The sequence below is a fragment of the Phacochoerus africanus genome, chromosome 12 (assembly GCF_016906955.1).
Source record: "Phacochoerus africanus isolate WHEZ1 chromosome 12, ROS_Pafr_v1, whole genome shotgun sequence".
Lineage (NCBI taxonomy): Eukaryota > Metazoa > Chordata > Mammalia > Artiodactyla > Suidae > Phacochoerus > Phacochoerus africanus.
The window spans coordinates 65,231,673-65,245,637 of NC_062555.1; the positions used below are offsets into that span (position 1 = coordinate 65,231,673).

The following is a 13,965-nucleotide window of genomic DNA, read 5'->3' on the forward strand; positions in this document are numbered from 1 at the left end:
GTGCACTCACTGTACACTACAAATCAGTAGTATTGCTGAGCACCAGGACAGACACAATTCCTGAGGTCAGGAACCTCACGGTACAACTGGGAAGATAAAGCATAAACACTCACAAAGCAGGAGTGAAATAAAAAGTTAAACCCTAAATGTATTCGATACAAGGAAATGCGTGCTCACTTGTCAGTTGAATTGTTGGAGAGTGAGTGCCCTGAGTCCTGGGGAAGCAGAAGTCTCTGTGGGGGAGGGGATGATCACGAGAGGCTTCTTGGCTTCTTGCTGTAGGTGTTAACTTGTTAGTGTGAGATTTGCGCATTAGACTTTTCTGGACTGGCTCTTTTTTTGCCGAAGTGTGTTTCAGATTTTCGTAGATAATATTAAGCAAGGACAGATTTCTATGCCTAGAGGAGTTTGGAAAACACTGAGATCAAACAACTTGAACTGTTTTGCTTTTGTTTTAAGTATTTCAAAGCTTTAATATGGTAATGAGTACTGTGAACCTCCTGGAAGGGGCTGAATATATAGTCAGTCACTCAAAGGACGCATTTTAATTGCTAGCTCAGAGACATGTCCTGTTTTGATGTTTTAATGCCATCATGCAGATATAGAGAAGGAGCTGTTAATAGCAGGCAGTGTGGCTGCATTGTGTGGGTTACATGCATACGCCCCTCAACCAAAGCCACAGTCAAACAAAACATAAGTTGCTGGACTAAGCATAATTAGCGCTTTTGGTGAGAAACTTAAAATTAAAAATACATTCTATTCATGTGTACGTCCCCTCCTATCTTTGAAAATTGGGGTCAGAGTTGAGGGAATTGGCATTTTTGCTGTTGTTGCAGGGTTTCAGAATTCCAGGGTATACTTTGGGAACCGCTGCTGCTGCTCTCAGGAGAGAAGAAAGGGCACTTGATGTCATTTATCACTTCTGCTTCTTCCAGGATCTAGCCTTTCCTACCTGCAAATCTGCAGACTTGGTCATTGGCTTTCTATCAGGCAATAAATGTGCTCAACACTCTACCATCCTTAAATGAAAATAAAATAAAAACGAGAAAACTTTCCTCAACTGCACCCCTCCCCCATCCTCTTTCATTTCCTTCTTGTTGTAGAATCTCTTGTCTTGACATTTACCCTTTGTTTTGCCATGATGGCACCCTGGCAGAAACCACCAGTGTCCTCTGAAAAGCCTCATCTTAGTTGATGTCCCCACAGATTCCAAACTGCTAGACTCTCCTGCATTTTAGGAAACTGTCATTCTGGCTCCACCACAGGCTAGCATTTGAAGTTTGGCCAAGTTACTTCAGTGCTCCAAACCTCAGTCTCCTTGCCTGTTAATTAAATGGGATAGTTGGTATCTTTTTAAATAGGCTTGTTCTTACCCATTCAAGGAGATAATGCATATAAAGTTCTTCACGCATTCCCTGAGCATAGATGTCATTGTAACAGCTATCCCTCCTTTGCCACCTCTCTCTCTGGCTTCTTCCTCGTGACTGCTGTCCTCAACATCCTTCCCCTTTGTTCTCCAGCTGGGCCTATGTGTCGGTGTTCCTTCCCCAGACTTTCTTCCTTTACCCTCTTTTTTGATGGAACGTATATTACCTGGGGTTCATCTGTGCCAGCAGCCTCACGTACATAGCTCTTGCCAGAACCTCTCTCCTGGTGCTTAGTAAGTTCCCATGTACTTCTAGCTAAAGACGCCCGTAAAACAAACTCATTACTTTCTTTTCAAAAATGTCTTTATCCTTCACTTTCTCATACCAGCGTCTATATTTTCCCTGTAAATTTTCAGCATATTTTACCTCATCACTAAGGGAAATACCTTTACTCTTGCCCCCCTGACATTCAGGAGCCTGTGTTCTTCAGATTGTACTAATAAATCTTCTGAAATGTCTCCTCAAGGCTGGCATCTCTTCTTCACACTCGGAGCCTCCGACGTTCACTCTCGGGTAGCTTCAGTTAGGAGAAAAGCTTTTTGATGAGGTTTCCCCGTCGCTGCCTTCTATCTAGTTCCAATGTTTTTGTCACAATCTCATCCTGTTTGTCCCTTAATAACCTCACCTGAGAAATATGCTGGTTAACAACATTGTCTGAAATCTCATCTAGTAGTCAGAGGAATTCTAGTTAAAACAGCGGTTGGTAAAGGTGGTAGAAATGAGAAACCATTCACATATACTTGAGGTCAGAATTTGGAGAAGGAGTTGGGTGGTGTGTTTCACTGCCAAATTATGTGTTGGACACGTCTGAGAATCTGTCCCAAGTGCAGTCCTAAGTACCCCCAAAACTTTATTCCCGTCATGAATTGTAATAGGGAAGAAAAGGAAAATAATCTAGAAGCCCAACAGTGGATTAAGAAAATGGTCATATTGTCACAATGCAGAAATAATATAGAGCCATTGAAAGTCTTATTTACCAAAAAGTTTTCATGTCATAGAGAATGGGGTGGAAAAAAAGCAAACTCTAAAATCTTACACATAGGAGATCCCATCGTGGCTCAGCAGTAACAAACCCGACTAGGATCCATGAGGATGCGGGTTCCATCCCTGGCGTTGCTCAGTGGGTTAAGGATCTGGCGTTGCCGTGAGCTGTGGTGTGGGTTGCAGACTCGGCTTGGATCTTGCATTGCTGTGGCTGTGGAGTAGGCCAGCATTTGTAGCTCCTATTCTGATCCCTAGCCTGGGAACTTCTGTATGCCGCAGGTGCAGCCTTAAAAAAGAAAAAAGAAATTTTACACATAATAAATTTCTAGTTATGTTAAAATACTTGGAAAGTAAAGAATTAAAAAAAAATGCATTAGTGTGTTAGCAGTGGCTGTCTTTGGAGAGTGGAGTTTTGCGAAATATTTTTCCCTTTCTAGTTTTCTGTGTTCTCCAAATTTTCAGCAGGGCTTTACTTCTTTAATAATGGAGGGGACAACTTTTATTTTTAATATAGCCATATTCATTGATGGACATTTTTGCAATCAATAGTCTTTTAGCTTTTTTGATCAAGCCTTTCTGTTGGTTTAATAAGTTGACAACATATCCCAGTATAGGTATATTTATTTGTAGTTATATTTGTGTGCATTTATAATTATACCAGATATTTTATGTATATCTAAAACATACAACATTAAAGTTTTAAGATAAAAAACAAAAACATAAACAGAAGTTTCAAGATTTTTCCTGAACCTCAGTAGATGGGGAGTCTTCCCTATCTACTTTGGAAATCAGTGATCCATAGGACAAAATAAAAAAGTTTCTTTGAAGGCAAATTTACTTATTTTTAGACCCTGTGACCACTTTATGTTTAGCATATTGTAGACTTTCCAAAAAATTAGTTAAATAATTGAATGTTTATATAAAACAAATGAGCAAATCATGGAAGACAGTAAATAAGTACCATTTTTGCCAGATTTGATTATGTGAACAAAATCTTATGAGACATTATTGAACTGAAGCATATATAGAAAATTTTACACTGCTAATTCATCTGTATTAACTTCGCAGAAGTGTTTGACATACCATTTGATCGTAAAGAGTCAAAAGTGAAATTGGAAAATATTAAATGAGGAGTCAGAATAAGTTAGTCTTTTTTATGTCATAGTCTTTTGAAAAGATGTCAGTGTTTTTCATCTGGAAATGAGGGAGTGAGATAATTGATTTCTTGTATTTATTTATTTTTTAATAGTTATTTCCCCAGTACAATTTTTTTTTTCTACTCTACAGCGTGGTGACCCAGCTACACATACATATTCTATTTTCGCACATTATCATGCTCCATCATAAGTGACTAGACATAGTTCTCAGTGCTACACAGCAGGATCTCATTGCTAATCCATTCCAAAGGCAGTAGTCTGCATCTGTTAACCCCAAGCTCCCCAACCACCCCACTCCCTCCCCCTCCCCCTTGGCAACCACAAGTCTATTCTGCAAGTCCATGATTTTTTTTTTCTGTGGAAAGAGATAATTGATTTCTAACACTTAATTTAAAAGTTCTATAATTTCATCATGTTAGTTAGATTGTACCTCTTTAACCTCAATTACATTTAAAAATAATTGTGAATGATATACCCTGTTACTTGTTTTAAAAGCTGTGAAGCTCAGTAATACTTAAAATTTTATAATCCTCCACAGCAGTTGTTAAGAACTTGTACATCAAGAATTACCCTAGGAGATTTTTAAAAACATGTATGTTTTCCCAGCCCCACTCCCTCTAAAGATTCAGCTTCAGTGTATCATTTTTAAAGTGCTACTTTATCCTTTTTTTTATTTCCACATTTCTTTAACTATGAAAAAAATGCATACTCAGTGTGGGTGATTTAAAAAATACAAATTATGTAAAGTAGAAAGAAGGGAGTTCTTCATAATTTCATTACTTAAAGCAAACCTGGTTAATATTTTGGTATGTTTTCTTTACCTTTTTTCTTTTATAATTTTTCATGGATGAATTTATATTTTAATTTTTTATTTCTCACTCAGAAGCATTTTGTAGTATCATTTAAAACACTTCTCCAACATCCTTTTGAAGTTTATATAATCTTTTGTCCTGGACATTAATTATTCAGTATCAAGTGAAGGTTAGTTAACATCATTGCCACCAGCACTGTCATCATCCTTATTTTATCCAAGCGAGCTGTTTAGGTTCAGGGAATTTTCCTGAATTGTCCAAGATTATATACTCCCTCACCCCAAATGGCACAAAATGACTACAAGAGCTCAGATGTTGTGACTGTGGCTATTTTACTTTTTCACATCACTGCAATATATAAATAAACCTTAAACATTGTCATTAATTTGTTGATTCAGTGCACATTGATTTCATGTCTATGTATTAATGACACAGTATACTAATATGGATAAAATGCATAATGGCTAATAGTTGTTGAACTCTTCCTGGTCCCAGGCATTATTGACTGTACTTTAAGACACACAACCCTATAATATAGGTTACTTTTATTAGTTCCATTTTACAGATGAGGAAATTAAGGCACAGGGTTTAAGTAACAGTAAGTGGTAGAGCTGGGAATTAAACCTAACAAATCTGTTCCAGTGTCTACAGTCTTAATCTAGAATGTAGAGTAAATTTACCTCATAGTTCACAGAAAAAGGTAAATTGATATGAGGAGGCTTTGTATGTAGTCCATATCAAACATCTATTTGTGAAAAGATCTTTATGAAGGCTGTACCCTTTTCTAAATTGCAAGGTTAAGTTTATTCAGTATTAGTTTATTATTATAAACTAGAATCTAGTTAGCTCTATTTTTTCCTATTTGTCTCTTATCTCAAAGCTATTTTGTAAATAGCTTAAATGATCTATAAGTTGAGTTTTTGTGATTTTTAGTTGCTCCAGTTTTATTGATGCTTTAGATTAAATAGTCATAGTGAGTTTCTAGTTTGCTCTGATCTTTTAAATGAATAAAAATGGTTTTGTTTAAAAATTATTCCTAAAGCTCTAGAAAGTCCAGACACCTTCCTCTGCTTGTTGTAGGACATAGGTCCTTAAAAATGAAAATGAAAAACTCCATTTAAGTGTAAGCTGAATATGTAAAAGTTTAATACTTATGTAAAAGACTGTCACTAATTGTCCAGGAGTGGGTGAAGTCAGGACTTATTTTGAATCCCAGCATCTGTTAGAACAGTGTAATCCTTAGGTATGAGTTAGGAGACTGTGGTTTTGGTACTGATCCTTGGTGAAATCATTTGATAGCTTTGTATTCTTGTGTTGTTGTCTTAACTATTAAATCAGAATTATAAGAGCTTTTGCTCCTCTCTCAGAATGTTGTAAGGTGGAATAAATAAAATAGGGTAGTATTCTGAAAAAAATAAGGAACATTAAACTAGTTCAGAGCACTACCGTATTATTGTTATTGTTGTTCACATGAAAGGTTTCTAGACTCTAGGTTTGGTTTTCTGATGAAAATGTTATTCTGAGGTTAAATCCAGTTACATTTATCTCGATGTGTCTGTTCACATTGTATGTTGAACTGGGATTTTGTTATGGTCAGTATTTCCTGAAATGTGTGCCTAAGTAGAGGGCTTATGTTTGCAAAAGATGTGATAAATGACTTTATAAACTTGGATATATGACTATAATTGTTGATAAAACAGAATAGTGATTATATTGGGGATTTCATTGTACTAATGAATTTACAATAAAAATGCAGTATATAGTTCATAACTATAATATACTGAGCCTTAATAATATTTTTGCTTAAGTGAGCTCTTGGCATTTATTATTTTTAAAGCAGTGTTTCCTGAAGACTGTATTCCTTATAATATTAATTAACAAACTAGTAGTTATTAACATTTCAAAAGAGGGTCTGATATTGCCAATTAAATTTGAGAAACCTTGAATTAAATTAAGTTAAACAGGTTTCTTTATTTGAGAGCATCTTTAAAACTGATAAAATGCTTTGTTTCCCCAGTTTATTTGACTGTGGATCTTTTGCAAAGCACATCCTGGCACCGGTGTTCTGTAGAACTTATTTTGTCTAAACTTAATTTGAAAATAGCAAGAAAGTATATCCAGATTTATTAAAAATATCTAGAGTGCATTCAGTCTTATTAAAATAGCAGTTCTTTATCACAGATTTCAAAGTGTTAATTGTCTAAGCAATGTTTCTTTGCTCTAATTTGTAGGTACGAAAAAAGGACCAGATCAATATTGAAACAAAGAACAAAACTGTTCGATTTATTGGAGAACTCACTAAGTTTAAGATGTTCACAAAAAATGATACACTGCATTGTTTAAAGGTTTGTGCTGAATTATTTGAAATATTTTTAATAGAAAAATTTGTTTTACTTATTAATGCTGAAAAAATGATAAAATTAAATATTTGATTAATCTAAAGGAAGACAAAAAAGGAATAAAAAGGAACATTAAACAGATGAGTAAAATAGAGAACAAATAATAAGATGGTGTATACAAATACAGCTACTAAGTAATTACATGACATGTAAAATGACAAAATACATTAAGTAAAATCCTTAAGAATATAGGATTTAATTAAAACAACATTATATGCTGCCTGCAAGGGAGAGGACATTATATATTAACAACAGAAAGCCTAAAGTAAAAAGATGGGGGAAATATACCATGGAAGCACTTAAAGAAAAAAACAAAATGAAACAAAACTCCAACAACATCTGGTTTCATTATTATCAGACAGAGTGGATTTTAAGGCACAAAGCATTATTAGAAATAAAAAGTAGTTCATAACGTTGATTAGGTCATTTTAATAGGAAAGTGTGTTACCTTCCTGAACCAGTATTCCTTCAGTAATGTAACGTCAAAACACATAAATCAAAAATGGAAAAGGGGAGTTCCTGCCGTGGCGCAGTGGTTAACAAATCTGACTGGGAACCATGAGGTTGCGGGTTCGATCCCTGGCCTTGCTCAGAGGGTTAACGATCGGCCATTGCCGTGAGTTGTGGTGTAGGTTGCAGACATGGCTCGGATCCCGCGTTGCTGTGGCTCTGGTGTAGGCTGGCAGCTACAGCTCCGATTAGACCCCTAGCCTGGGAACCTCCATATGCTGTGGGAGCGGCCTATGGCAAAAAGACCAAAAAAAAAAAGGAAAAGGAAAGAGAAATTCACAATTATAGTGAGAGATTTGAAAACACCTTTCAGTAGCTGAATGAAAAGGCAAACAACATCAGTAAGAAAGTACAAGACTGAACAACACACTTAATAACCTTAATGTAATTGACACCGTACCCACCAGGATCAGAATTTATAATCTCTTCAAAAGCATTGGATCATTTACCAAAGTCAAATATAAGAAGATTGAAATTATTTATATTGTGTTTTTTTGTCCATAATAGAATTAAGCTGGAAATTTGTTAGTAACTAATTATATGTGGTAAAGCTGATGAAGCATAGATGAAAGAGTTCTTCTATATTTAGAATTGGTCATTACTAACAACACATTTTTTTATTGATTTCCTTGGAATATTGCTAGGTATATCACTCAAAATGAGTCTCATGGATTCAAATACATTTGGAAAACCCTGAGTTAAACAGATTTCTTTACTGCATTATTTCTTAAGAGTGTTTAAAATATTAATAATCATTGTAAATATTCAAGGAGTTAAGTTTCCTAAACTTATTTGGTGCATCTCAGGAGACTACAAAGTACATTAGGGAAACTTTGGACAGCATTTTAAGAGGAGTTGTGAAAGTTTTTTCAAAGCTATAATTGAAAGGAATCATGCCTTGAACAACTTAAACACTTTAGTGTATTTCTTTGTATTATTTACTAACTCCTGTTAGCCAAAAAAACAAGTTATTAAATAATATATCTAAATCAGTTTTGGTTTAGAAAATGTGCACAGAAAAAGATTAGTACTAAAGATAAGTACTAAAATGTGGTAATGTGTTGTCCTTTTGAATTTTGTACACCAAGCCTTTCGTTGTCAGAATTTCAAAGGTAAATGTCATATAAACCAAAGCCAAAAAGCTATTTAGAAAATGTTAGCTGTATATATGACATTTGTTTAAATACATAGCATCTCCTAAAAAATATGGAAAGGGCTTTGATATGTTAGTTTTCATATATCTATCTAAAAGGAAAGACATTAAATTCAGTGAAGTTTTCAGATAAAATTTTATGACTGAACTCAAAAGATAACAGAGATGAAGCTTGGCATCTAAAGTAGACTAGGGTTTTTTTAATGACATTTTTTAAGTTGTTGCACATTTGATGTATAATGTTTTCTTTAATCCATTGAAATGTTGTTTCATGGTTTTTTCATCATCATTATTATTACAGATGCTTCTATCAGACTTCTCCCATCACCATATTGAAATGGCATGTACCCTGCTGGAAACATGTGGAAGGTTTCTTTTCAGATCTCCGGAATCTCACCTGAGGACCAGTGTACTTTTGGTAAGGGCTTGACGAGCCTGTCGAGAGCTTGAGGTTCTTGATTTACTCCAGGGATTAAAAATTTTGACCAATGCCTGTTATCTTACTTTGCCATCGAAACCTTTCTACCTAAACTAGAATAGCCCTTACATTACCTAAACTAGAACTCCAGCCATTTCTGGAGCGCTGTAGGAATTTTTCTCATTTGACTGCCAGTGAGTTCATGTTATTGTAAAGGGGGATTTAATTCAGCCCCAGATAACTTTTGACCAATGAGGCAAAGGAGCAGGCACTTTAAATACTGTTGTATTAGAGCCATCTTTATGGATATTCTTGGTATATCGTTACTGTGCCATAAGCACCTACATTATAAAGCTTAAAAATTCTTCATGAAAAACATTTAAAAAATTAGCTTGAAAAATTAACTTGGGGGAGAAGATATTTCTTAAAGTAATTAGGATACCAAAATGGCCATGAAGTTGATTAGGCAATTGAATTATCATGCTTATTGATAATATCCATTTGTTTGCTTGCAGCCTTTGCAGGGAGACAGTGGTGGGGGAGGACATCGTTAACAGTGTAGCGAGCACTGGGCATAGCCAGTTGTTACATCATCGTTGCTTGTATAGAAGTGTTGATTGTGTCATCCTCTCTAGTTATATTATTTTTTTAGAATCTAGTTGTAAGCTTGAATATTTCTCTGCCAATGATATTTAAAATGAAAAAAAAAAGGGAATTTATTTCTGATGAACAAAAATGTTAATTTGAAGGCCATCAAGTAGAATTGATTTCTACACTCTGTCTAGACTTATTCATATAATAGTCATTTCAAGTTCAAATTTTTATTGTAACAGGGAAAAAAACCTTCTTCTTTTGGCTCAAGATGATACCTTTTAACCTTAGAGATGAAAATGTAGTAGAGAGGCCAGAAAGGTTTAGCTTTTGAAAGTGTCTATTTTTTATTTACAGTGTTGAACTCGCTATAATTTCTTATTAGGGAAAGTGTTTACTAGTCACGATAGTATGGATGCACAGGCCATTGCAGAAAACCAAAGGTCTTTATGCCCGATTGGTTTCCTTGGCTCAGTGGATCTTTCCACCTCCTGTAGCAAAAGCAGCTAGCCTTTATCATTGATTGTCCTGCTCTCTGGATAGGAGCCTTGTTTATTTATGATAGAATGGCTTGGGGGGCTCTTCCTGTGTGTCAGGCAGTGAACTCAGCTCTGCAGAGAGGTTAAGGCTGGTTGGGAGGGGTAGTACAAAGAAGTGAAACAGAGTTGCCATCCTCAGAGTGGTCTGTATCCAGTGCCAATTCCAATACAGTGTTGTGGGTGCTTGAACAGGTATGCTGAGGATATTACGGGCTTGTGAAGGCACATGTAAACCAGACTGAGTGAGTCGGGAAAGATCATCCCTAACAGCTTCACAGTGTTCATGGGGCGGTGACTCTTCTGTCAGACCCTTTCAGTATGAAAGTGAAAAAATAGCCCCTGCCGTCATGGAGTTTACAATCTGATGACTCAGAAAGATGAGTAAATGAACCCTCCATGGGAGTAAATGGAGAGGGGAATGCAGCGTAATAAAGTGGGTCAGCATAGGGTGTTATGTGTATAGATAGAAGAGGCGCTCAGCCTTGTCTGGGTATGTCAGGAAAGGCTCCTGGGGGAAATGGTGTTTCGTTTAGAGACTAATCTGAGTCTTGAAGGCAGAGAAGAGGGAGACACTGAGTCAGGTGGCTGCAGGTAAGACTGGACAGGTAGGCACAAACTAGATTATAAAGAGCCTCCAGTGCTGTAGTGGGGAACCAGGGTTTCCCCCAATGGCAGTGGGCAGCTATGGTAGGATAGAAGACATCAGATTATTGTTTTTAATTAATTCATTTTTGTCTTTTTAGGGCTGCACTTACAGCATATGGAGGTTCCCAGGCTAGGGGTTGAAATGGAGCCGTAGCTGCTGGCCTGCACCACAGCCACAGCAACGCCAGACCCCAACTGCGTCTGTGACCTACACAACAGCTCACGGCAACACTGGGTCCTTGACCCACTAAGCAAGGCCAGGGATGGAATCCACATCCTCATGGATACCAGTTGGGTTTGTTAACCGCTGGGCCATGACGGGAACTCCAGTTCGTTGTTTTTAAAAAGATCAGTGTGGAGGAGATAATTGAAGTGGCTGAGACCAGAGGTAGACAGAACAGTGAAAAGACTTCTCAAAAATCTCTTGGGAAAATGGTGACGAAATTGTGAGGATGGTGGCATAAGGAATGATGACTGGCTATCTGAAGAATTTTAGGAAGTGTGACTGGTGAGACTTGTGAGATATTTGGAGTGAGGAAGAGGAATGCCCCCCAAGATAAGACCCTAGATTCTGACCTGAGATGAGGCAGTTGGAGGAGGGAAGAGATACTGAGTCTGATTTGAAGCTGAGTCTGATGTGAATGCTTATGGATAATCTGAAAACTATCCATATTTGTTTGGAAACACGTGGAGTTCCCATTGTGGCTCAGCAGTAACAAACCTGACTGGTATCCACGAGGATGCCGGTTCCATCCCTGGCCCTGCTCAGTGGGTTAAGGATCTGGTTTGCCGTGGGCTGTGGTATAAGTCGCAGACATGGCTCAGATCCATTGTTTCTGTGGCTGAGGCATAGGTCGGCAGTTGCAGCTCCAGTTCGACCCCTAGACTGGAAACTTCCATATGCCATAGGTGCAGCCCTAAAAAGCAAATAAAATAAAATATAGTAAAATAAAATTAAAAAATAAAATAAATTGTTTGTGGCTAGTGTTGAAGTTAGTTTGGCGTCTGTGTTGGGGGAAATGGTTCTAAATTAGTCTAATAAGTTTGAACTGAAGTGTTCAATTTTGTTTTTTACTGAATTTTGTTTTTTACTGAAGTGTAGGTGCTTTATAATACTGTGTTTATTTCAGGTATATAGCGAAGTGGTTCAGTTATGCATATACACATATCTATTCTTTTTCAGATTCTTTTCCCATGTAGCTTATTACAGAATACTGAGTAGAATTCCCTGTGCTATACAGTAGGTCCTTCTTGATTGTCTCTGTTATATATAGGTTGCAACTAAGTTTAAAACTGTATTATGTATGTACAAATGATCAGTGATGCATTATGTTTTGTCCAAAGAACTTACAGGACGTGGTCATCATCTCTAACCCTATTAAATATGGAACTGTTCTCTGTTTGAAAGAGTTGACATTTAATAAGCATTCACAGATTATAAAATAGGTTATAGCCTAGCTCCTATAATAACATCTATAGCTAGGCTATAACCTATGCACCTTAGCAGTATTCATAGACAAGAGAAACAATTATGAAACTTGGTATACCCATCATTGAACTTAGAAAGAGCAAAATTTCTGCCCAGTTTGTGTTGGTTTTATGTGTATAGAAAAGCAAACCAGGAGTTCCCACTGTGACACAATGGGATTGGCGGCATCTTGGGAGCACTGGGGATGCAGGTTTGATCCCCGGCCTGGCGTGGCAGGTTAAGGATCTAGCATTGCCGCAGCTGTGGCTTAGGCCACAACTGTGGGTTGGATCTGATCCCTGGCGTGGGAACTCCATAGGCTGAGGTGGGGGGCCAAAAAAGAAAGAAAAGAAAAGCAGACCTTGGGAGGAGTTCCCACTGTGGCACCATGGGTGCAGAATCCGACCACAGCAGCTCGAGTTGCTCTGGAGGTGTGGGTTCAATCCCAGGCCCAGTGCAGTGAGTTAAAGTATTTGGCTTTGCTGCAGCTATGGCATAGGTTGCAGCTATGGCTGGGATTCAGTCCCTGGCCCAAGAACTTCCATATGCTGTGGGTGTGGCCATAAAAGTGGAAAAAAAAGCAGACCATGGAAAAGATTGAATGTGTTTTTAAAAATTCAATCCTTAATTCATGTATTAATAACAATTAATTAATTGCAAGCCTCCCATGTGCTGGGCTGGGCCCTGATTTAGTCAGTGGGTTTACAACAGTGAAAACGCTGAAGCCCCAGTCTTCCCTGAGCTTGTATATACACAGCCATCTTTTCAAAACCTGAAGTCTTGCCTCCATCTGCCACCCCAGTTTAGACACCTGTGTGAAGCTCACCAGTGCTTTCTGTCTACGCGTTTAGAACCCAGCGTGCTGCAGTCTGGTCTCAGCTGATCCCCACCTCATTGCCTAGAGCGGATCTCTTGCCATTCCATGTTGGTGCCATGCTGGCCTTCATTTCGTTCTTGTAATGGATCCTTCTCTCCTCACTGCCTCTGTTCTTGCTGTTGCTTCTGCCACTCTCTGTGGTTCTTCTCAGCCTTTTGTCCTCCTTCAGAGCACAGCCTATATGTCTCATTCTCAGGAGTCCCTAAGCCACCCTGACCAACGTGGGCTCTCGGTGCTCTCCATCTTAGTGCCTTGTCATTTTCCTTTGTACCACTCATCACCATTAGTATTTGAAAGATATTTTGTTGTTGGCTTGTTTATTCTGTCTTCCTACATCAGATTCTGGGGCTTTAGGAAAGTAGGAACCATCTCTGTCTCACTCACTGGTGACTTCCAGCACCTAGCATAGTGCCTGGCACATAGGAAGGGCCAAGTAGAGTGTGGATTGGCAGGATGAATTCAGTAATCTTAAAATTCTTAGTATAGTGCTGTGTGAAGATCTTCAACTAGTTAGTCTGTGGTTCTCAACCGGCATCCGGTGGCTAGGGCATTTAACAGCACACAGAACCACTCCCCCACCTTCTCCCGCCCGTCCTGACAGAGTGTTCTGGTCTCAGGTATCAGTAGTGCTGAGGTTGAGAAACCTTAAGCAGATGATGATTGATCAGGTCTGTGTTGTTACTCACTTCCTCTCAGTCCATGCTGAGGGCTCCAGGCAAGCAGTAAGAGGCTGGAGGCTTTTTTCCCCCATTTTGTGTCTGTAGAGATGTATCAGATTTATCTGGTACAGCACTGAAGGGCACAAGCTCTGAAAATAAACTTGGTCTCAGCTGTTTTATGTGGAACAGCCAGAGGCCTTCGCCCCTTTGTTTATTTTCTTGGTCCTTAGTTTCAGTCACACATGCATAAGCCCTGTTTTGGGTAGAGTTCATATATTTTGGCAGAGTTAAAAATAAAGTTGTGTTTGTAGCCAAGTTCTCTGAGT

The 13,965-nt window shown here is 37.9% G+C and overlaps 1 protein-coding gene across 2 annotated transcripts in view; it reads left to right on the forward strand.

The window, feature by feature from the left end:
* Positions 1-13,965, forward strand: part of UPF2 (UPF2 regulator of nonsense mediated mRNA decay) — a 100,162-nt gene that overhangs the window by 44,214 nt on the left and 41,983 nt on the right. For both annotated transcript variants that reach the window (XM_047754510.1, XM_047754509.1), the window contains exons 10-11: positions 6,612-6,725; positions 8,744-8,860. In XM_047754510.1, the coding sequence (XP_047610466.1) occupies positions 6,612-6,725; positions 8,744-8,860 (231 nt within the window). The remainder of the gene's footprint in view (positions 1-6,611; positions 6,726-8,743; positions 8,861-13,965) is intronic.